The 23,227-nt window shown below is 45.1% G+C and overlaps 1 protein-coding gene across 4 annotated transcripts in view; it reads left to right on the top strand.

The window, feature by feature from the left end:
- Positions 1-23,227, top strand: part of INSR (insulin receptor) — a 146,309-nt gene that overhangs the window by 100,584 nt on the left and 22,498 nt on the right. For 2 of the 4 annotated variants that reach the window (XM_005208815.5, XM_002688832.7), the window contains exons 9-13: positions 1,309-1,476; positions 7,036-7,237; positions 9,289-9,324; positions 15,381-15,655; positions 16,558-16,697. In XM_005208815.5, the coding sequence (XP_005208872.1) occupies positions 1,309-1,476; positions 7,036-7,237; positions 9,289-9,324; positions 15,381-15,655; positions 16,558-16,697 (821 nt within the window). The remainder of the gene's footprint in view (positions 1-1,308; positions 1,477-7,035; positions 7,238-9,288; positions 9,325-15,380; positions 15,656-16,557; positions 16,698-23,227) is intronic. The other 2 variants (XM_005208817.5, XM_005208816.5) reach the window with 1 other exon arrangement.

Raw genomic sequence — 23,227 nt, 5'->3', positions numbered from 1 at the left:
GAGCACCAGTTTGAGCTCCCGGAATCTTACAGCAAATCCCTACTGACTATCTGTTTTACATATGGTAACGTATATATTTCCATGCTACTCTCACGAATCATCCTACCCTCCCCTTCTCTCCCTGGGTCCACAAGTCTGTTCCCTATGTCTGCATCTCCATTGCTGCCCTGCAAATACTTCATCAGTACCATCTTTCCATCTTTCTAGATTCCATATATATGCATTAATTATGATAATTGTTTTCTCTTTCTGACTTACTTCACTATAATAGGCTCTAGGTTTGTTGTTGTTGTTGTTGTTTTTGATGTGGACCATTTTTAAAGTCTTTATTGAATTTGTTAGAATATTGCTTTGGCTTTATGTTTTGGTTTTTTGGCCACAAGGCATGTGGCATCTAAGCTCCCTGACCAGGGATCGAACTACACCTCCTGCATTGCAAGACAAAGTTCTAACCATTGGACCACCAGGGAAATCTCTCCCACATCTCCACTTTTTGGGGAGGAATGGGCCACTGGAGAATTTTCTAGAGTGTGGGACCAGAGATGCTGCTTAGTATACAACAATGCACAGTACAGCACCCACAGCAAAGAATTATCCAGCCTCACAAAATCAGTAGAGAGAAATCCCATCCTATAGGATAGAGGCCAAGCGTATGAACCAGCTCTTGTGACTACTGCCCTCTTGCCCTGTATCCTCCAGCAAAACCAAAGGACTTAGAGTTCCGGAAACTTGCAGCTTCCAGGCTTTTGTACCCACTGTGTCTTCTGTCTGGAGACTCCTACCCCTACCCCTTGCTGACTGCCACCTCCGTTCTCCAGGGGAAGCTTTTGTGGAGCCCAAAGTTGATGCCTATGGGGGGATGTGAAATGGACTGCCAGCTCAGGGATAGGTTTGAACAGCTTTGCACTGCCGAAATTTGCCCCACAACTGGGTTCAGTTTGGGGCTAATTAACTGGAAAATGTGACTTTTCTATTCCCATCACCCTCCTTTTCCCCACCACCTTTCCAGTGCCTGGAACAAAGACAGCCTGCCTTTCCTTAGAGCTCTGTAAATGCTTGTTGCAAAAATGGTGGAACATGGGAATCTATACAGTCTGTGGTACTGCATGGATTGTAATTTTCTAACCCATGCTCTTCTTAGGCAAGTGTTCCATATGTCCAGGTGTCTCCAGTTTTCTCTGATGTTAAATAACACTGCAGAGAACATCCTCAGGATCTCTTTAACTTGGCTGTTCCCTCTCATGCCCACCTGACTGCCTGTACTCCCCCCCTCACAGTGGATCTGTCTGTCTCCTTTCTCCTTGGCAGATCCTTCCGTGCCCCTGGATCCCATCTCAGTTTCTAATTCCTCGTCCCAGATTATTCTGAAGTGGAAGCCTCCCTCCGACCCCAATGGCAATATCACACACTACTTGGTGTTCTGGGAGAGACAGGCGGAAGACAGTGAGCTGTATGAACTGGATTATTGCCTCAAAGGTGAGTGCAGACAGGGGTCAGGGAGGGGCTGGTTTTACACACCGGATCTTCTGTGTTCTTGTTTTCTGGGACACGTCTCTCCCCTCCCATTTCCAGCACGTGCTTGTGGGAACACACACTCCATTTTATCTCAGACGAAAACACACACACGGGCATTCTTCAGAGATACCGAGGGTTCAGTTCCAGACTTCCGAAATGAAGCAAATATTGCAATAAATCAAGTCACATGAAGTTTTTGGTTTCCAGTGCCTATAAAAGTTATATTCACATTATACTATAGTCTATGAAGTGTGCAATAGCATTATGTTTAAGAAAAAATATGCTTAAAATATACATGTGCATGTGTGCTAAGTCATTTCAGCCGTGTCTGACTGTTTGCTACCCCAAATAGATAATCAACAAGGACCTACTGCATAGCACAGGGAACTCTACTCAATATCTCATAATAATCTATAATGGAAAATAATCTGAAAAAGGATATATGTATATATGACAGTTACTTTGCTGTACACCTGAAACTAATACAACATTATAAATCAATTTTATTTCAATAAAAATTTTAAAAAGAATAAATCGAGACCAAAAAGAAAACCATGCACATACCTTAATTAAAGAATACTTTATTGCTTTAAAAAAATGCCCAAACAATTACATTAGTAACATCAAAGATCACTGATCAGAGATCATCATAACAAGTAGAATACAAAGAAAGAAGTTTGATATATTGTGAAAATTACTGAAGCATGACATAGAGACACAAAGTGATCAAATACTGCTGGGGAAACGGTGGTAATAGTTTTGCTGGATGCGGGGTTCCCACAAACCTTTGTTTTGTAAAAAAAAAACACAGTAAGGGGACGTCTGTCTGCCCGTTCACATTTCTAAACATCACAGGGTGCGGACAAGCTCTGAAGACTCATGTTGAAACCAGACACTCCCCGTGTCTTGGCATCGATGCGTTCTGGAATGTTCTCCTCTTCCCCTTCCTCGTCCACCTCCCCCTGGTGGGGATGTAGCTGTGTTAACCCATGCAAGACTTCCCTGCTAAGCTAGAAACACAACAATGTGTGCAGTGGTGACTGACAAAGTCAGGGAAGAATTTTGGTCCCTTATTTTAAGAATTTTTATTGGAGTAGTTTATTTACAATGTTTTGTTAGTTTCAGGCGTACAGCAAAGTGAATCAGTTATACATATATCGACTTTTTTGGTCTCTAATTTTATTTTTATTTTTTACTTTTACTTTTTTTGGCCACTTGGCATTTGGGATCTTAACTCCCCGACCAGGGATCAAATCCACCCCACTCTGCAATGGAAAGGTCCTAACCTCTGGACCTCCAGGGAAGACCTGGCCCCTAATTTTAGACCCTTAAGTTTTAAGGATTGGAGACAGCAAAGAGTCTCCAATCTCTTCCTCCCTAGGCTTTCCATTAAAAATGTATATGAATGACACATATTTTCCAGTCTTCAATCTCGCTTACTTAATGGGCTTGCATCCATCTACAGAAAAATGAAAAAAATATTTGAAGCCTCCAACTGGTGTGTATAAATTAGTCTTACATTATTTTAAAACTGGGTTGTAAAAAAGTCCATCAAACTGAAGAAACAGAAGTCTTTCCCCCCCCTTTAGTTGTTTTGTTTGAGTCTATATAAAAGGTTTTCCCCCCAATCCCCAGACTCTTTTGTTTATTATTTATTTTAAAAAAATTATTGGAGTATGGTGGCGCTGGTGCTAAAGAATCCACCTGCCAATGCAGAAGACACAAGAGATGGGGACTTGATCCCTGGGTTGGGAAGATCCTCTGGAGTAAGAAATGGCAACCCACTTCAGTGTTCTTGCCTAGAAAGATCCCATGGACAGAGGAAACTGGCAGGCTTCAGTCCATGGAGTCGCAAAGAGTCAGACACGACTGAATATTAAAAAAATAGTTGACTTACAATTTATTTAGTATTAGTTTTGGGTGTACAGCAAAGTGGCTCAATTATACACATGCATAGATTCATTCGTTTCAAAAAATATTTATTTATTTGGCTGCACTGGGTCTTTGTTGCAGCGTGTGGGATCTAGTTCCCTGACCAGTACTCAACCCCAGGCCTCCTGCACTGTGAGCTCAGAGTCTTACCCACTGGACCACCAGGGAAGTCCCTAGATTCCTTCTTTTTCAGATTAATTTCTCATATAGGTTACTACAGAATATTGAGTAGAGTTTCCTGTGCTAGGCAGTAAGTCCTGGTTGGTTATCTGTCTTACATATAATCATGTGTGTATGTTCATCCCAAGCTCCTGATTTATCCTTTAGTTGTTTTGTTGTTGTTTGTTGCTGTGTTGTTGTGTTGTTTTTGTTCAGTCGCTCAGCCACGTCTGACTCTTTGCAACCCCACGGACTGCAGCACGCCAGGTCTCCCTGTCCTTCACTCTCTCCCCAAGTTTGCTCAAATTCATGTCCATTGAGTTGGTGGTGCCATCCAGCCATCTCATCCTCTGTCACCCTCTTCTCCTGCCCTCAATCTTTTCCAGCATCAGGGTCTTTTCCAATGAGTTGTCTCTTCACATCAGGTGGTGAAAGTATTGGAGCTTCAGCTTCAGCATCAGTCCTTCAGGGTTGATTTCCTTAAGAATTAACTGGTTTGAGCTCCTTGCTGTCCAAGGCACTCTCGAGAGTTTTCTCCAGCACCACAATTCGAAAGCATCAATTCTTCGGTGCTCAGCCTTCTTTGTAGTCCAACTCTCACATCCATACATGACTACCGGAAAAACCATAGCTTTGACTAGATGGACCTTTGTCATCAAAGTGATGTCTCTGCTTTCTGGTCTGAGTTTATTTTCCTTTAGATGTTGTGAGTTACTGGTAACCTCCTACCTTGGGGCAGCTGATGACATGTGACTGAGGTCAGGAGCCTAAGGTTTTCTGTGCCCTGATGTAGGGCTTTGGGCAAGTCACCCAGCTTGTCACCAGCTGCCTCCTTTTGGGGAAAAGGGGCAGGAGGCCAGATGATCTCCGGGAGCTGTCCCAGCTCTAAGATCATGTGCTATATGTATGCCTGTGACCTCATCCCCCGCCTGAGCAGAGGGTTGCAAACGTGATTTATCTCCTCGGATGCTTTATATAACTCGAGAGCAAGCAAAGTCATGGGCTCAGCTGTGCACTCTTGGCCCTGCATTCGAGCAACCGAAACCACCAACCAGAACTGCCACCACCATCGGGGCAGGCCGTGTTTTCTTTCTTTCTTTCTTTCTTTTTTTTAAGAGCAACAACTTTTATTCTGGAAGTCAGTCTGTCATTAGAAGGTGATGATTTGACATGATTTTATTTGTCATTTTGCCCAAAGTTTATGGAATTAAAAAAAATAAACTTACTAAAGGATATATATTGTCTGATTCCACTTACAGGAGTTCCCTGGAGGAGTCAGATCTATAGAGACAGGAAGCAGATGGTGGGGGCCAGGGGTGGGGGAGGGGATGGAGACTCAGAGTTTCACAGGCAGAGTTTCAGTTTGGGAAGGTGAGAAAGTTCTCGAGATGGATGGTGGGGATGGTTGCACAATAGTGTAAATATACTTAATGACACTGGATCACGATGCTTAAAAATGAGTAAGACGGTAAATTTTGTGTTATGTGTATTTTGCCACAAAGAAAAAACCCCAGTACACACACAAATAAATAAACTTGATAACACACACAAGATAAATAATTTACTAACTGTGATCCGTAGTAGTTTCCTTTAGAATCAGAAGTGGTTTTTTTTTTTTTTTTTTTTCAGTTTTATTGAGATATAATTGACAAGGAAAACTGTAAGATATTTAAAGTGTAAATTGTGAAGACTTTTTGTGCATACACGTTGGAAAAGAATTCCTCCCACCTAGTTAATACAGCTATCACTTCACATATTTATTTTTTTGTTTAAGGAAATCTCTGTTTACTTAGTTTTGGCTGTGCTGGGTCTTCACTGCTACTCACAGGCTTCTAGTTGCGGCAAATGGAGGCTACTCTCCTTTGCTGTGCGCGGGCTTCTCGTTGCGGTGGTTTCCCCTGTTGCCAAGCACCGGCTCCAGAGTGTAGGCGCAGCAGTTGCGGTGCACGGGCTTAGTTGCCCCGTGGCCTGTGGAATCTTCCTAGATCGGAGGTCAAACCTGCGGGTACTGCATTGGCAGGCAGATTCTTTACCACTGAGCCACCGGAGAAGTCCCCTCCTTTTTCAAATGAGAACTTCTAGCTTCTTCTCTGATATTGAATTGTATATTTCAATTATACAGTACAGTCTTGTCAGCTATATGGTTTTTAACTGTAAAACTTGCATAACATAAAATTGGCCATTTGAACCACTTTGAAGTGCAAAGCTCAGCGGCATTAAGCACATTCGCATTGTTGTGCAGCCATCGCCACCATCATCTCCAGAACTTTCTCATCTCCCCAAACGGAAACTCTGTCCCTGTGAAACACTGACTCCCCCACTCCCCACCTTTCCACTTTGTCCCTGAGATTTGACTAGATGTGTCACAGAGACCCATGGGGCACCAAGTGGCATGTGGAAAGGGTGACAGGTGTCTGTGTCTGATCAAAGGTCCCTTCCTCCCCAGAAAAAAATCAGGAGCCCGCCCCACCACCCTTTACTAAGGAAATCCTAAGTTTATTTTCCATCTATAATGCCATCAATAACCCCTCTAACAGCTAAAACCTACACAGGCTATTCTGTGTCTATTAATAAACATTAAGAAGTATGTTTAAGGATTTGCAAAGCTTCCGAGTGGGTACTCAGCATTCACAGGAAGATACTTAGAGCTCATTGTCTCCCAGAGCCATTAAAAGGGAGAGGAAGAGATGGAATTTCCCTTGCTCAATAGACACAAGTAGGCACCCGGCCTCAAGGGCATTGTTTTAAGCCTTTAAAGAGTAGCCTGCATCTTCTATGGGCCTCCCAGCTGGCTCCGCAGTAAAGAACCCACCTGCCAATGCTGGAGATGGAAGATCCCCTGAAGGAGGCAATGGCGACCCACTTCAGTACTCTTGCCTGGGAAATCCTGTGGGTAGAGGAGCCAGTCGGGCTACAGTCCATGGCATCACAGAGTCGGGCAAGACTGAGTGACTGAGCACACACACAGGACATGCGCATGGATCGTTCTTTTACTTGGGGACTGCTTAGCATCACTTTCTCTGAGACATTCGCCCCAGAGACCCTCTGTCCTTTTCCCCTGCCATCTGACACACAGCGTATGCATTTCTTAGTTTACTGTATATTCCTCCCACTCCCATGCACTTCATCCACTGGAATGTTAAGTTCCCCAAGGGCAGGGACAGGCACAGTTACCTTTGGCCTCCAGCCTTGTGGGGCTGTGGTGTCCGACAGTGTCCTGCTGCATGCTGACAGGCACCTTCTCTGTTGTCAGGACCCTCCAGTGAAGGATCTTATTCTTCCCAGAAGAACTTGAACCCAGATCTCTGCACTGAGCTCTGTCCATGTGCCCAGCCACTTTGAGAAGGTCCCCCTTGCTCTGCATGTGTGTGTAGGTGGTGGGGGGCGGGAATGGAATGGGGACTTGAGCCCTGCTCTGCCTTTCCCTAGGGTTGAAGCTGCCCTCCCGGACCTGGTCTCCACCATTCGAGTCGGAGGGCTCCCAGAAGCACAACCAGAGTGAGTATGAGGAGTCTGCTGGCGAATGCTGCTCCTGCCCAAAGACCGACTCGCAGATCCTCAAGGAGCTGGAGGAGTCCTCGTTCAGGAAAACGTTTGAAGATTACCTGCACAACGTGGTTTTCATCCCCAGGTCAGGATTTGTTATTGGCTTGGGGTCTCAGGTCTTTAGGGAACAAGACAAATGGGGGCAGACGCAGAGGATAGGCTGAGTCCATGCTGAGCCACTTCCCTGGATGCAGGAAGAGATTTTGAGATTATAACAAGTGCCTTACCAGGAAGAGGAACTGCCCCCCATCTCCGCTCAAAAGGAGGAGTGTTTAAAAAATTCAGCCTTTGCTCTCTGATGAAACTCTGTGCACTGTTGGTGGGATTATAAATTGATATAGCACTATGGAAGGAGGTATGAAAATTCCTTAAAGCATAAAAAATCAAACTATTATATGATCTAGCAAAAAAAAAAAAAAAAATTCAGCCTTTGCTCTCTGATGTCTCATGAACCCAACCTCTGGTCTCAGTCTGAGTTCTGATGATTATCTATGATTGATCATTACCTAATCGATTGATTATAGATAATAAATTCAATTATTAGATGACAGAGAGCTGCATGCCCAGCCCAATGCTTGATTTATGGCTGAGTCTCAAGCTCAGTGCATTCCCTTTTTTTAATCTAAAGAAACTTCTCATCCTTCCAGAACTTTCCATGGCCTCGTCAAAACCCCAGAGACTTCACTATTTAAATATGTTTCCTTTAGTGAGTGAAGGGGAAGTAAACAGAGGGTCTGCAGTAAAAATGACTCTTGGTTTTTTCATACCTCTTTATCCTTCCTGAAAGCTGAGACACAGGTAGAAGGCAAGTTTCTGTGGGTCACAGGTTGTTCTACCTCTCTCGGTGCCTCAGTTTATTCATCTGAAGAATGGAGAGAAAAATGGTTCCTATATTTTATGGTTGTGAGATTACACGAGTCTCACAGGGATTCTCAGCCTTGGTACTGTTGACATTTGGAGCCAGCTCATTCTCTGGGGTGGGACCATCCTGTCCAGGGTAGGATGTTGAGCTGCACCCCGGGCCTCCACCCACTAGATGGCAGTAGCACTGTCTGCATCTTAATAAGTTCACGAGTCTTTCTGGTAACCCACTGAAGCACTTGCCTACTCCGTTTTACGGGTCCAAAGCCTTCCCCACCACCCCCCACCCCCAACTCTGCCCAGGTTGACAAAGCAAATGTGCTGGGAGCTTTCAGTTGCCGCCACCCTCTCCACTCTTGACCCTTCCCGCTAACAGACTTCACCAGAGCTACCCAGAAGTGTCCAATACAATTGGTTATTTCCAAAGTGGATCAACCTCCCGCCCCCAGAGGTTGCACTGAGATAAAACAAGATTCGAAAGTGGGTCTCTTCAGAGGCTTAGCATTGCTCCTGCTAGAGGCTCCATTAGAACTGTCCATATATAACGTTTCTTTTCTCTTTCATGTATTCTTATCTGACCCTGAGTCCAAAAAAGCACTAAATGGCACAGCCCAGGTGTGGAGACAGTTATTGTTTCACCCATTAAAACTCCACCAGACTTAAGGATAGTGGCCGAGTCAGTCATAAGGTTTAAAACTAGTTTGGACTTCCCTGGTGGCCCAGTGATTAAGACTCTTCGCTTCCAATACAGAGGACACGAGTTCAATCCCTGGTCAGGGAAGATCCCACATGCTGCGTGCTTGTGTGCTTCAGTCGTGTCCGACTCTTTGCGACCCCATGGACTGTAGCCCACCAGGCTCTTCTGTCCAGGGGATTCTCCAGGCTAGAATACTGGAGTGGGTTGCCTTGCCCTCCTCCAGGGGATCTTCCTCACCCAGGGATCGAACCTGCATCTCCTGCATTGTAGATGGATTCTTTAGCACTGAGCCACAGGGGAAGCCACGGCATGACCCAAAAGAAAAAAGTAGTGTTACGTTTGATATCTCATGGTGACCCCAGATGACCAGGTCTCAGGGGTGTTTTCTTGACTCCCTCCTCCCAACTGCTTGCTGTGTCCCACACACCTGCTGGGGAAGATGTGGTTCAAGTGATGGGAACAAGTGGCCCATGGTCTGGGGCAAGCGCCCTTGGGCTGCTGGCACAGGGTGTCAGAAGCAAGAGGTCTGTCTGAAGAAGTTCTGTCTGTCCTCAAAGCGGCTGGTTTTGTTTTCACAGAAAATCATCTTCAGGCCCTGTTGCCGAGGACGCTAGGTATGACTCACCTGTGGGACGTCCGCGTGGCCCCTGGTGGCTGCACAGTGCAGGGCCACTGGGCCCGCGGGGCAGGAAGCATGTTGAGCCCCTTTGAGATCCCCGGGGGCCTTCTGTGGTTTGATGCATGAATCGTGTTGTTCTGCCGAGAGGGGGCGCTTCACAAATTCACACGTTTCACTCCTTCACCCTGAAATGGAACCTGGGCATGATTGGTGGGGGGGTATCCTAACTAACACACTCCTACTAAAACATAGGATCAACGGTGTACTTCCTAGGGCGCTTCTAAGATGCTGCCCAATTTTCCTCCATGCCCTGACACATTTATTTATCAAGCCCACCGTTTGTGCAGAACTGTGCTGGACACTCAGCCAGTCGAAACCACTTAGCAGCAGGTAGTGGGGAAAGCTTATCCGGGAGTGGAACGTTTTTTTATCTGGGGTGACTAGTGCGGGATGGCGGCAGGCCTGAGCACAGGTGTGCTGTGTCCCTGTATCCGCCGAGGACAGTCAGGGATGCTCCCCTTTGACGTGTGTCTTAGACAGTCAACTATGTCTCAATGTGAGGAAACCCTGGTGGCTCAGATGGTAAAGAATCCGCCTGCAATGCAGAAGATCCCGGTTCGATTACTGGGTCGGGAAGATTCCGCTGGAGAAGGGATAGGCTACCCACTCCAGGATTTATGGGCTTCCCTGTAGCTCAGACGGTAAAGAATCTGCCTACAGTGCGAGAGACCTGGTTTTGATCCCTGAGATGGGAAGATCCCCTGAAAAAAGAGAATGGCTACCCACTCCAGTATTCTTGCCTGGAGAATCCCATGGACAGAGGAGCCTGGTGGGCCACAGTTCATGGAGTTGCAAAGGGTCAGACCCGACTGAGTGACTAATTACAGCACGCCTCAATTTAAAAGAGAGAGAGAGGATTGAAGGATGAGGGGGTGTCCTGGAGGAGAGGACAGGCAGAGAGAACGTGGCGAAGGGGAAGTCGGTGGAAAGAATCCTGGACTCTTGGGAAGAACAGGAGGGGAGACTGGAAAGGCAGGGTAAGAGAGCTGTGAGAACGATTTTATTCTTCCAAGGGAGGGTTTATTTTCAGGCAATGTTCGGCCCCAGTCTGCCCTCTAGTGGCCATTTGGAATATAATCTGTAGTAAAGAAAGATCTGGGCTTCTCTGATGGCTCAAATGGTCAAGAATCCGCCTGCGATGCAGGAGACCCATGTTCAATCCCTGGGTGGGGAAGATCCCTTGGAGCAAGAAATGGCAACCCACTCCAGTATTCTTGCCTGGAAAATACCGTGGACAGAGGAGCGTAGCAGGCCACAGTTGATGGAGTTGCAAATAGTCAGACACGACTGTAGCACAATGGTTGAGCGGCTAAAGAATCCACCCGAAATGCGGGAGACAGGAGGTGAGGGTTCCATTCCTGGGAGGGGAAGATCCCCTGCAGGAGGAAATGGCAACCCATTCCGGTATTCTTGCCTGGAAAATCCCACAGACTGGAGCCTGGAGGGCTAAAATTCCAACGGGTCTGAAGAATCAGACACACCTGAGCGTTCAAGGCACACACCCACACACACCCACACACAAAGATCTAGAAATGTGAGACCTTGATCCAATCATGGGGGTCTTCTGTGACCACGTGGTGGTCTTGTCCTATTGGATATAATCCTTTTGGTGTATGCATATTTGGCCTGTTAGAGGCCATTTATGATTCTTTTTTATTAGATAATCAATTTTTCAGTAGTTATTCATGAGACCCCAGGGTCTCCATCATTTCTGGAAGGCTCATCTGTGCTTGTATAGAAATGTTTTGAATCTTGCTAGCATGGGTGTATCTTTGGCTTACTAGCTTTGGTTTCCATTCAGGAATGTCAATGGTCTTTTCAGACAAAAGGACCACAAAGAAAATCTTAGTGAGTACCCCCAAAGTAAGGTTTATTTTTGCTGATGACAACGCAACAAAAACTAAAGGTAAATTTCAAAAGCTCGAACAGAAAACTCTACTTCCTGGTGATCAAAAGTGGGTCACTTAGATTTCTATTGGGTGGAAGTTGAAATGGAAATGTTCATTAAAATGCATTTGGAGGGACTTCCTTGGTGGTCCAGTGGTTAAGATTCCATGCTTCCAGTGCAGGGAGGCCTGGGTTTGATCCCTGATCTCGGAGCTAGGATCCCATGCACGCTGCACAGTGCAGCAAAAAAAAAAAAAGATCCATTTGGAAAATATCAGAGACATGACCATTACATACCTTCACTTGTAGAATATTGCCAAACCTGGACTTTGTTGTAAATTAGTAGACTTAAATGATTTTTTGTAAATTAAGAAAAAACTATAAAATGTAAAATATAATGTGTTAGGGAGGGAGGGAAAATTAATATAGCTAAATTTGTGGTAAATTCTCTGGATAACCATGAGCTGTTCAATTTGAAACTTTCAGAGAGGTGAAAATTTTAACTTGTCTAAGCTAATTCAGGAAGCAGCAGAAAGATTAACTATCCTAACGACCTTGGGAAAAGACTGGGAAAAAAATGTGTCAAAGAATTTCTTCACAAAAAGGCCCCAGGTTTGGAGAGTTTTATAGATGCATCCTTTCACACTCTCAAAGAGAAACTATTTTCAGAAACTTTCAGAGCATAGAAATATATGGAAATCTTCCCAATTCATTTTGTAAAACAACATCCCTTAGCAGAACCTGATGAAGATGCTACATTGAAAGAAAACCCCAGGACCACCTAATATGGGATTTTAGATCCAAATGTCCTAAACAAAGCACTGTGCTGGCAATACCATCAATCTCATGAGTTCAAGGATGGTTCAAGATCAGGTGTTCTGATAGTAGAATCTAATTCATCAAGAGATTCAATAAGGAAAGTCATAATAATCTCATTAAATAACATTTATTAAAAATTATGGGGGGAGGTGGTTCCCTGGGTGTCCAGTGGTTAAGATCCTGTGCTTCCACTGCAGGTGATGAGGCTTCAATCCCTGGCTGGGGAACTAAGATTTTTTAAATTACTAACCTAAAGAAGCTGAAATCAAGATTGCTGGGAGAAATATCAATAACCTCAGATATGCAAATGACACCACCCTTATGGCAGAAAGTGAAGAAGAACTAAAGAGCCTCTTGATGAAAGTGAAAGAGGAGAGTGAAAAAGTTGGCTTAAAACTCAACATTCAGAAAGCTAAGATCATGGCTTCTGGTCCTATCACTTCATGGCAAATAGATGGGGAAACAATGGAAACAGTGAGAGACTTTATTTTGGGGGCTCCAAAATCACTGCCGATGGTGACTGCAGTCATGAATTTAAAAGATGCTTGCTCCTTGGAACAAAAGCTATGACCAACCTAGACAGCATATTAAAAAGCAGAGACATTACTTTGCCCACAAAGGTCCGTCTAGTCAAAGCTATGGTTTTTCCAGTAGTCATGCATGGATGTGAGAGTTGGACTATAAAGAAAGCTTAGCACCGAAGAATTCATGCCTTTGAACTGTGGTGTTGGGGAAGACTCTTGAGAGTCCCTTGGACTGCAAGGAGATCCAACCAGTCTGTCCTAAAGGAAGTCAACCCTGACTATGCATTGGAAAGACTGATGCTAAAGCTGAAGCTCCAGTACTTTGGCCACCTGTTGCAAAGAGTTGACTCATTGGAAAAGACCCTGATGCTGGGAAAGATTGAGGGCAAGAGGAGAAGGGAACTACAGATGATGAGATGGTTGGATGGTATCACCGACCATTGAGTTGAGTAAGCTCCAGGCGTTGGTGATGGACGGGAAAGCCTGGCGTTCTGCAGTCCGTGGGGTCTCAAAGAGCCAGACATGACTGAGTGACTGAACTGAACTGGACTTAAAGAAAGGCAGTTGGGGGAGAGGCCTTTTATAAAGCTAGGACTAGAAAACTTCTGCAACAAGATAAATATTATTTAGATGAAACCAACATCCAAAGTAACATCTTTCTTAAAACTATTCCTGTTTACTTTGGAAGGAAGCCAATCTCATCATAACTAATTAACAATTCTCTGGGTATCTAAAAGGCAGTGGCAACCCACTCCAGTACTCTTACCTGGAAAATCCCATGGATGGAGGAGCCTGGTGGGCTGCAGTCCATGGGGTCCCTAAGAGTCGGACACAGCTGAGCGACTTCACTTTCACTTTTCACTTTCCTGCATTGGAGAAGGAAATGGCAACCCACTCTAGTGTTCTTGCCTGGAGAATCCCAGTGACGGAGGAGCCTGGTGGGCTGCCGTCTGTAGGATCACACAGAGTCAGACACGACTAAAGAGACTTAGCAGCAGTAGCAGCAGCCAATGCAGTAAGGCAGAAATGAGAATTGGAATAGATTGTAAGGAATGGATTGTGGGAAACAAAAGCATTGATATTTTCAGGTATTCTGATTCAAGAGTAGACAGACTGCCTGTTTTTGTCAACAAGTTTTATTGGAAAGTAGCCACTCCCACTTGTGTCCATCATGTCTCTGGCTGTTTTCAAGCTGCCGTGGCTTGAAAGCCATTGCAAGTTGAACAGCTGTGACAAAAAACACACGTCTGGCAAAACCCCAAATATTTACTATCTAGCATTTATGTGACAAGTTTACTGACCCTTTATCCAAGAGTATTCCTTGAAAACCTAAGAAAATCAACCCTGAAACTCTTAGAATGAGAGTTTCAGAAAGTAGGTACAATATAAATAAACAAATAAGCAACAGATATATCTGTGTGCTAAGCTGCTTCAGTTGTGTCTAACTCTTTGGGACCCTATGGACTGTAGCCTGCCAATCCCCTCTGTCCATGGGATTCTCCAGGTAAGAATACTGGGGTCGGTTGCCATGCCCCGCTCCGAGGGATCTTCCCGACTCAGGGATCGAACCCGCGTCTCATCTCCTGGCAGGCAGGTTTTTTACCACTATTGCCACCTGGGAACCCCCTTTATGGGTGTGACCACAAGTCAGTTTAAAGGGTCTGGAGGGTAGCAATTTAGCCATAGGCATGAAGAGGCATAATCTAATAATGTCTTAGAGTCTACTTTTAGGAACTAATGAGACACTTGGACAATGATCACAGTAATATTTATAATAGCAAAAAAAATTGGGAATATGCTTATATTTTAAAAATTGGAGGATGACTAAGTAAATTATGGTTCTTGCATTAAATGGAATATTCTACAGGTTTCCAAGTTTTCTGCAATGAGCATGTGGCACTTTCATAACAAGGAGGGAATATCTTCACGTTGAAGAAAAAAAAAGTAAATTCCATCCTACTTGAGACATTATGTTTTCAGGAAAATATTTGAGATTGCTTCTAATACAAGTGAGCCAAATGGATTATAGAACTAGCTTGATCCCCCCATTATAACCGTATGTAACATTCACAGAAAAAATAATTGCCCAAAGGACATAGCAGTCAGTGGAATGCTAAGGAATTCAAATTTTCTTTATACCTTTATTTTTGGATTTATAATTTTTTAGGCTATTAACATTTTTCTTCGTGTATCTTTTAAAGGGGAGAAAATGTGCCGATCGCATAGGCAATTTTGGGAGTTACCCTTAGTAACCTGAGTGTTGAAATTTTTTTTTCCCAAGGATTGAAGTTTAATCACTTAGATTATGCCATTGTCCTAAAGGGGCCTAAGAATAAGAAGATGTATTTCTTCTGGTTAAACTGGTGATGGTGTCAAGTAGCTTGAACCATTTGGCAGGGCTAGACTCTGACACACTTTTGGCATCTCAATTTTGACACTAACCCTGGCTGGACTCTTCATCTGCAAAATGAAAATCTGAAATTAAGCATGTTGAGGGGAATATCGGTGTGTCTACTATGGGTGGTCCCAGAGCCTCCCCACTCCTCTCTTGGGGTAGGCTTGCCTGACATGAGCCTAGGAGGGCATCTTCTTTAAAAGCGACTCTGGGTTATAATTCCTGGAAATTTACATTGTAATGTACACACTCCTCCCCTTGAATCTCACTGCATCTCAGTCTTTGGTTTTAAGCCTTTTTATTCTCCAGCAGCACTTTTTCAAAGATGGTGATTGTATGACCAGGTGTGTCCTCCTGTCATGACAGGCCTTCGAGGAAACGCAGAGCCCTTGGTGATGTGGGGAATGTGACAGCAGCCGTGCCCACTGCTCTGGGGCTCCCCAATACCTCCTCCACCAGCACGCCCATGAGCTCGGAGGAGCACAGACCCTTCGAGAAAGTGGTGAACAAGGAGTCGCTGGTCATCTCCGGCCTGCGTCACTTTACTGGCTATCGCATCGAGCTTCAGGCTTGCAACCAAGATTCCCCCGAGGAGAGGTGTAGCGTGGCTGCCTATGTCAGCGCCAGGACCATGCCTGAAGGTAGGTCGACTCATCGCAGAGCCAAGAGACACAGGCTAACCAAGGAAGCTCTCCACTCTCTAGGCAGCATACATGAGACTCTATTTGCCTTCATCATTTTTCATTTTCCCCTGAGATGCAGTGGACATAAAGCATTATGTAAATTTCAGGTGTACAATGTGTTGATTTGTTCCATTAGACATTGCAAAATCTTTACCACAATAGCATTAGCTAACATCTCCATCAGGGCACAAAATTACCATTTCTTGTTTGTGGTGAGAACATTTCAGATCAACTCTTAGCAGCTTTCAAGTATAAAGCACAGCATTATTAACTTTGTGCTTCCCTGGTGGCTCAGACAGTAAAGAATCTGCCTGCAGTTCAGGAGACCTGGGTTTGATCCCTGAGTTGGGAAGATCCCCTGAAGAAGGGACTGGCAACCCACTCCAGTATTCTTGCCTGGAGAATTCCATGGACAGAGGAGCCTGGTGGGCTACAGTTCATGGGGTCGCAAAGAGTCACACACAACCGAGCAACACACACATACATTGTTAACTATAATCATCTTTCTAGTTGTTGTTTAGTTGCTAAGTTGTGTCTGACTCTTTTTCTGTATGTGAGTCATAAGAAAAATAAAGTGAAATTAAGAAATACATACATTTTTGTGTGTGTGTATGTGTGTGTATATATATATATATATATATAGTATATTAGGGTTCTCCTAGATCAATAGATACATAAATAGATAGACAGATGGATAGATAGGCATAAATATGTAAAGAATTCCATGAGAATGTCCATTCTCCAATAAGGGAAATGGAACACAATTACACAACCAATTTAAGTTTGCTCAGCTGCTCAGTGGTGGAGGTGGGGTTTGATCCAGGGATCGAGTCCCCAGCACTAATCACTGCTCCTTACAGCCAAGGCAGATGATATTGTCGGCCCCGTGACCCATGAAATCTTCGAGAACAACGTTGTTCACTTGATGTGGCAGGAGCCCAAGGAACCCAACGGTCTGATTGTGCTGTATGAAGTGAGTTACCGACGATATGGCGAGGAGGTAAGGTCCTTGATGCCTGGGGATGTGCCCTCAAGGCTGTTCTTGGTACCTCCTTCCTTTTCGTGAATTCTGGCTCCTATGCTTCTCTCATTAGATGCTTTGTCATGAAGACTCAAAGCCTTGATATATGACTTTCCAGGGAGATGGGTCAGGTCCAACATTTTATTGTAACTAAACTCTCCCCAGGACTGTGTGACCCATGCACGCTACATGCTTTGTACATGGTATCTCATTTATCCAATTTTACCACATCTAACATGTGATAAGAAGCCCTGTTATTCTCACAGACTGCTCAGAAAGAAGAAGGTGCTGCCCATTCTAACTGTAAGATGCATTCAGATTTCGGAAATGTCAAATGTAGAAATAATATGTCTCTTGGGATCAATGAAGTACAATAAATCCTCAGAAAACCCAGTGAGCTTGGTACTGACTGAGGCATCCAGAATTTAAATTGCATCCAAGGTTTATAAGAATAGAATCAGGATTTGAACCCAGGGCTATCTGATGTTGTAATCCAGGGGCTGGCAATTCTTTCTGTGAAGGTCCAGATCCAAAACATGTTTGGCTTTGTGGTCAGATGGTGTCTGCAGCTACTCAATTCTGCCTTTGCGTTGTGAAAGCCACGTGTAGATAATATGTAAATGAAAAGGGATGGTTGTGTGCCATTAAAACTTTATTTGCAAAAACAGGCAGCAAGCAGGCTGGATTTGCTGGCCCCCGTTCTAAGCTAGTAACCACTGTGGGGCAAGTCTCTATCCTCAGATATGGCTTGTTGTCTACCTTGTGGCTCCGTGGTAAAGAATCCTGCCAATGTAGAAGACACAGGAGATGCAGGCTTGATCCCTGGGTCTGGAAGGTTTCCCTGGAGGAGGAAATGGTAACCCACTCCAGGATTCTTGCCTGGAGAATCCCATGGACAGAGGAGTCTGGCAGGGTACAGTCCAAGGGGTTGCAAAGAGCCAGATGTGACTGAGCGACAGAGCACGCATGCCCACCAGAGAGGCACTGCTGAGGCTTGGACTGACTGGGGCCACTTCTCCCATTTACTGGATGACTTCAGACAGATGTCAGGTCATCTGACATCTGAGCTGACCCAGAGGGTGTACCCTGCCATCAATTGAGCCCTTTGCAGTGATCCATTTACACCTCACAGTGACCCTACAAAGTAGAATCTGCTGGTGAGTGTCTCCCTTTGTGGCTGAGACAATGGAAATTTAGGGAGCCGAATAGACTTCAAAGCAGACACAGAATGAAAATGAATGGGCATGGCCGTTTGCCAATAAAACTTTATTTAGAAAATCAAGCAGTGGACCGGATTCAGCCTGTGGGCTCTAGTTTGCCAACCCCTAACAGAGGTTGTTGGCTTCCCCGGTGGCTCAGCGGTAAAGAATCTGCCTGCAGTGTAGGAGCTGCAGGAGATGTGGGTTTGATCCCTGGGTCAGGGAGATCCCCTGGAGGAGGGCATGGCAACCCACTCCAGATTTCTTGCCTGGAGAATCCCATGGATAAAGGAGCCTGGTGGGCTACAGCCCATGGGGTGACAGAGTCAGACACTACTGACTTAGCACACATGCAACAGAGGTTGGTGGGCACAGCTCGGCTTCCCCAAGCCAGAGGTGACAAATGGACCTCCATCTGTTGATCCCTCCTGGGACCACATCTCTGGATGCCCAGATATCCAGCTTTGATGATGATTTAGAACTGAAATCAGCAAACTATGATCTATGGGCCAAACTGGCCCCTGGCCTGTTTTTATATGTCCTGCAGACAGTTGTCAAGGAAAAATATGCATCAGTGTGAGCCTAGTGGCCAAGCCCAGAATCAGTGTGGGAGAGGAGCCTTCGGGGGTGTATAAAGAGAAGCACGATTCCCAGGGAGCCACTAGTGCACAGGTGATTTAAATCTCCTCCCATATATATTAATCCCATTTGTTCTAACAAAATAGTTCAGATTTGGGTTGGTAGCAAAGCTTTATGCATAAGAATCTCACCACTAACGAAAAGTGCAAGCCACTAGATGTCCACCCACTGGAGAATGGATACATAGAAGATGGTGCGTATATAAGACTGGTGGATATACAGCCTTTTAAAGTTTTATGTTGGGGGGTGATCATGGTCCAGTATAACAAGGAGACTGAGATTTCCAGCTCTGGATTTTAGATTCTCCAAGCTGTTACTCTTCATCTTCCACCAGCACCCACGAAAGTAACTCATGACAAAAGGGAAGCTTATTAGCTTCCATAACCAGCTGATGGAGTTCAGGCACAGCTGGATCCAGATTCCTTTGGATCTTTTGTGTCTCAAGGGTCCTTGCAGTGAGCCCAGTAGCTCCTGGCTGTCCTGTGATTTTAGAGGTTCCAACCCTCATTCTCTCAGCACCAAGCCTGGAGGAAGAGAGTCTGTGTCCCTGCATTTCCAGCCAGTCTGAGGTCACATGACACCCAGTCATAAGACCAGGACAGTGCTGTGTGCTGATTGGCTTAGGCATAAGGGTTTTTTAATAACAGCTTAATTGAGATACATTCACACATGGTAAAATACAGCCACTTAACACATATTAATGTAAAGAGCTGACTCATTTGAAAAGACCCTGATGCTGGGGAAGATTGAAGGTGGGAGGAGAAGGGGACGACAGAGCTGAGATGGTTGGATGGCATCACCGACATGATCGACATGATTTTAGTGGACTTCGGGAGTTGGTGATGGACAGGGAGGCCTGGTGTGCTGCAGTCCATGGGGTTGCAGAGTCAGACACAACTGAGCGACTGAACTGAACTGAACTGAACTGAACACATATTGATACAATGCAGTGATTTGTAATATAGTTACAGAGTTGTGCTACCATCACCACAATTCCAGAGTATTTTCATCACTTCTTAAAGAAAGCCTACCTCCACCTCCAGCCATTAAACCCCCAATCTTTCCTACTTCCTTTCCCTCCAACCCTTGGCAATCACTAATCCGCTTTCTGTCTCTATGAAGACAGGTCTCTGCTACTGTGGCCATCTCATCCTCCTTTGGAATTTCCCAGGTTTGAACATTAAAGTCCCGCATCCCAGTATAACATAGATAAACTGGTACGGTTTATCCCATTGGCACTGGATCCAACCCTTCTCCCAGCTACCTTTGCTGGCCTAACTCTCTCATTTCTGGAACCCAAAGGTCACCAGTAGGGCTCCCCTGGTGGTTCAGCTGATAAAGAATCTGCTTGCAATGTGGGACACCTGGGTTCGATCCCTGGGTTGGGAAGATTCCCTGGAGAAGAGAATGGCTATCCACTCTAGTATTGTGACCTGGAGAATTCCATGGACTCTAGTCCATGGGGTCGCAAAGAGTTGGACACGACTGAGTGACTTTCACTTCACTTAGCAGGTTTGAACACTGAATTCTTGCACCCCAATATAACATGGGTTACCCTACTGGCACTGGATCCAACCCTAACTTCTCTCAGCCACCATTGCTGGCCTGCCTCTCTCATTTCTGGAACCCAAGGGTCACCAGTAGGAATCCCTACCACCAATCCCCACCATAATCTCTGCCTGACCCTGATCCCAGACAGACCAGCAGTATTTGCTCTTTAGAGGATCAGGGAGTTGGAGGGAAAGTTAGAAGTGAGAGGTTGTAATGCCTTAAAAGAAAAAAAAAACTCCTCATGAACAAAACTGGTCTGTTATTTCCATTTTCTTTAATTGTCTAGCATCGCTTTGAATAATGTGTGTGTATGCTCAGTTGCTCAGTTGTGTCTGACTCTTTGCTACCCTGTAGACTGTAGCCCACCAGGCTCCTCTGTCTATGGGATTTTCCAGGCAAGAATACTGCAGGGTTGCCATTTCCTCTTACAGGGTATCTTCCCCACCCAGGGATTGAACCCATGACTCTGGCAACTCTTGTGTTGACAGGCAGGTTCTTTACCACTGTACCACCTGGGAAACCCTTGATAAAGTAAAAAGTAAAGTAAAAAAAAAAAAAGAAGTTTTTGACACCAGTTGTACTGTTGGGATGTAATTTTGCCAAGTTTACAAAATTCTCTCCAGCATTTGGTGGGAGGTCATTTTTTCCCCTTTTATTTGCTAGTTGAACAGCCCAAATCACCGTTGTTTTTGATTCTGCCTCTCCTTGAACTTTGCATCAGTCATTTCTCCCCTCACCACTTCCCTTCCCATCCTGGGACACCCTGGACCCAGGAACCATCTCTGTGGAAAGAGAGCATCAATTTTCAGTTTCTATGCAATTAACATCTCTGCCTCAGCATGTTTTTGCAGTTTTGAGCTGTTTTTCTTTTTTTCCCCCTTGTTTGCACAAACTTTTCTGTAATTGGCTTCTTCATTCTTCATCAGACTTGCTTCTTGGTGGTTTTTTTTTTTTTTTTTTTTTGGTGTCTCTAGTTCCTTCCATCAGGCTCCCTTCTCTGTCCTCACCCCTCGAGGTACCCGACCAGCACTGGAGGCTATATTTTCCCTTTCTCCCCAGATAGCAGCTCCCTTTGGTTTCTATATTTGCTTATTTGTCCCTTTCCACTTGGTGACTCATTCGACTTGGAAGAACCTTTGGACTAGACTTCCCCACTCCTACCACTAGCCTGATCTGTTTTCTTGCTGTTATTATCACATGATAAGCACGGGAGTTTTTACGTTTCTCTCCCTCCTCCCACTCCCTCCTGAAATTTTCCAGTCCAGTTCCCTGCATGCACTATGAACTCGGAGCTGTTTTGGAAAGTTTTAAAACTGGCCGACGCTTACAGGTTTCATGATCATATTTCCCAGTGAGCCTTATGCTTCTCCTAATAAGCCCTGGGTTTCTTTCTTTTTACATGTTTATTGCTGAGGTGTGTATCTCTACCTTCTTTCCAGACATTTAAGTAGATCCCAACTCTTTTAGCGGAGAAGGCAATGGTACCCCACTCCAGTACTTTTGCCTAGAAAATCCCATGGACGGAGGAGCCTGGTAGGCTGCAGTCCATGGGGTCGCTAGAGTCAGACATGACTGAGTGACTTCCCTTTCACTTTTCACTTTCATACATTGGAGAAGGAAATGGCAACCCACTCCAGTGTTCTTGCCTGGAGAATCCCAAGGACGGGAAGCCTGGGGGGCTGCCATCTGTGGGGTTGCACAGAGTCGGACACGACTGAAGCGACTTAGCAGCAGCAGCAGCAGCAACTCTTTTAGATCCCCTGGAGAAGGAATTGGCAACTCACTTCAGTATTCTTGCCTGGGAAATCCCATGGAGAGAGGAGCCTGACGGGCTACAGTCCATGGGGTCACAAGGACTGTATGACTGAACGTGCATGTGCGCATGCGTACACACACACACACACAAACTCTTTTAATAAATAAATCAAAAAGCTACATTGTGAGAAGGAACCTGTTTTAAAATTTGTCCTTAAGACATTAAGTCCATGTATCTGTTTGGTTCTTAGGTGATTTAGGAGATCTGGGTTCCTTCTTTCCTGCCTTCCTGGAGTCCTGGTGAAAATACCTAATGGTGGTTTCAAGGAAGCCAGACAGTTGGTGGGTTTGGAGCCAGACAGTTCTGGGTTCAAGGGCTGCCCTGCCAATGACCAGCTATGAGATCTGGGACAAATCATTTCAACTCCCCCAGAAGCAGAAGACAAACTATTTATGCAATGCCTGTTTTTGTACAGCTTATGAGCTAAGAATCACTTTCACATCTTCAGACAGTTGAAAAAAATTCAAAAGAAAAATAGTAGCTCATGTGTGTGTATGTGTGTGTGTTAGTTGCTCACTTGTGTCCGACTCTTTGTGACCCCATAGACTGTAGCCTGCCAGGCTCCTCTGTCCATGGATTTCTCCAGGCAAGAATACTGGAGTGGGTTGCCATTCCCTTCTCCAGGGGATCTACCTGACCTAGGGATTGAACCTGGGTCTCCTGCATTGCAGACAGATTCTTTACTGTTTGAGCCACCAGGGAAGCCCTAGTATCTCACATGTGTAAATTTCTGCGAGGTTCAGCTTTCAGCATCCACCGTGTCTTGTGGGCACACAGCCACACCTGTTTGTCTACGGATATTAGAGATTCAGGACCTGGTTCGGACTGCTTTTGAGCTATTGAAGGTTGAATTGATAACAGTGACCACCTGGCCCCCTTAGAGCTAAAAATAATTTACTCTCTGGCCCTTTACAGCCAAAGTTCACTGACCTCTGCTCTAAGCCTCACTTTCCTTGTTTCTAACTAAGCTAAGTGTGACATCATAAGGGTTAAGTGCCATGATCTAAGCCATGTGCTTGGCTATGGTTTTGGAATATTGGCTATTATCAACAACAATAACTTCTCTGAAAGTGAAAACATGAAAGTCACTCAGTCATGTCCAACTCTTTGCAACCCCTTGGACTGTAGCCCAACAGGCTCCTCTGTCCATGGGATTCTCCAGGCAAGAATACTGGAGTGGGTTGCCATTCCCTTCTCCAGGGGATCTTCCTGATCCAGGGATCGAAGCTGGGTCCCTTGCGTTGCAGGTGGATTCTTTACCCTCAGAGCCACCAGGGAAGCCCGATAATCTCTCTATCTGTGCC

Source organism: Bos taurus, chromosome 7 (assembly GCF_002263795.3).
Source record: "Bos taurus isolate L1 Dominette 01449 registration number 42190680 breed Hereford chromosome 7, ARS-UCD2.0, whole genome shotgun sequence".
Lineage (NCBI taxonomy): Eukaryota > Metazoa > Chordata > Mammalia > Artiodactyla > Bovidae > Bos > Bos taurus.
This window is presented reverse-complemented; position numbering and strand designations above follow the sequence as displayed.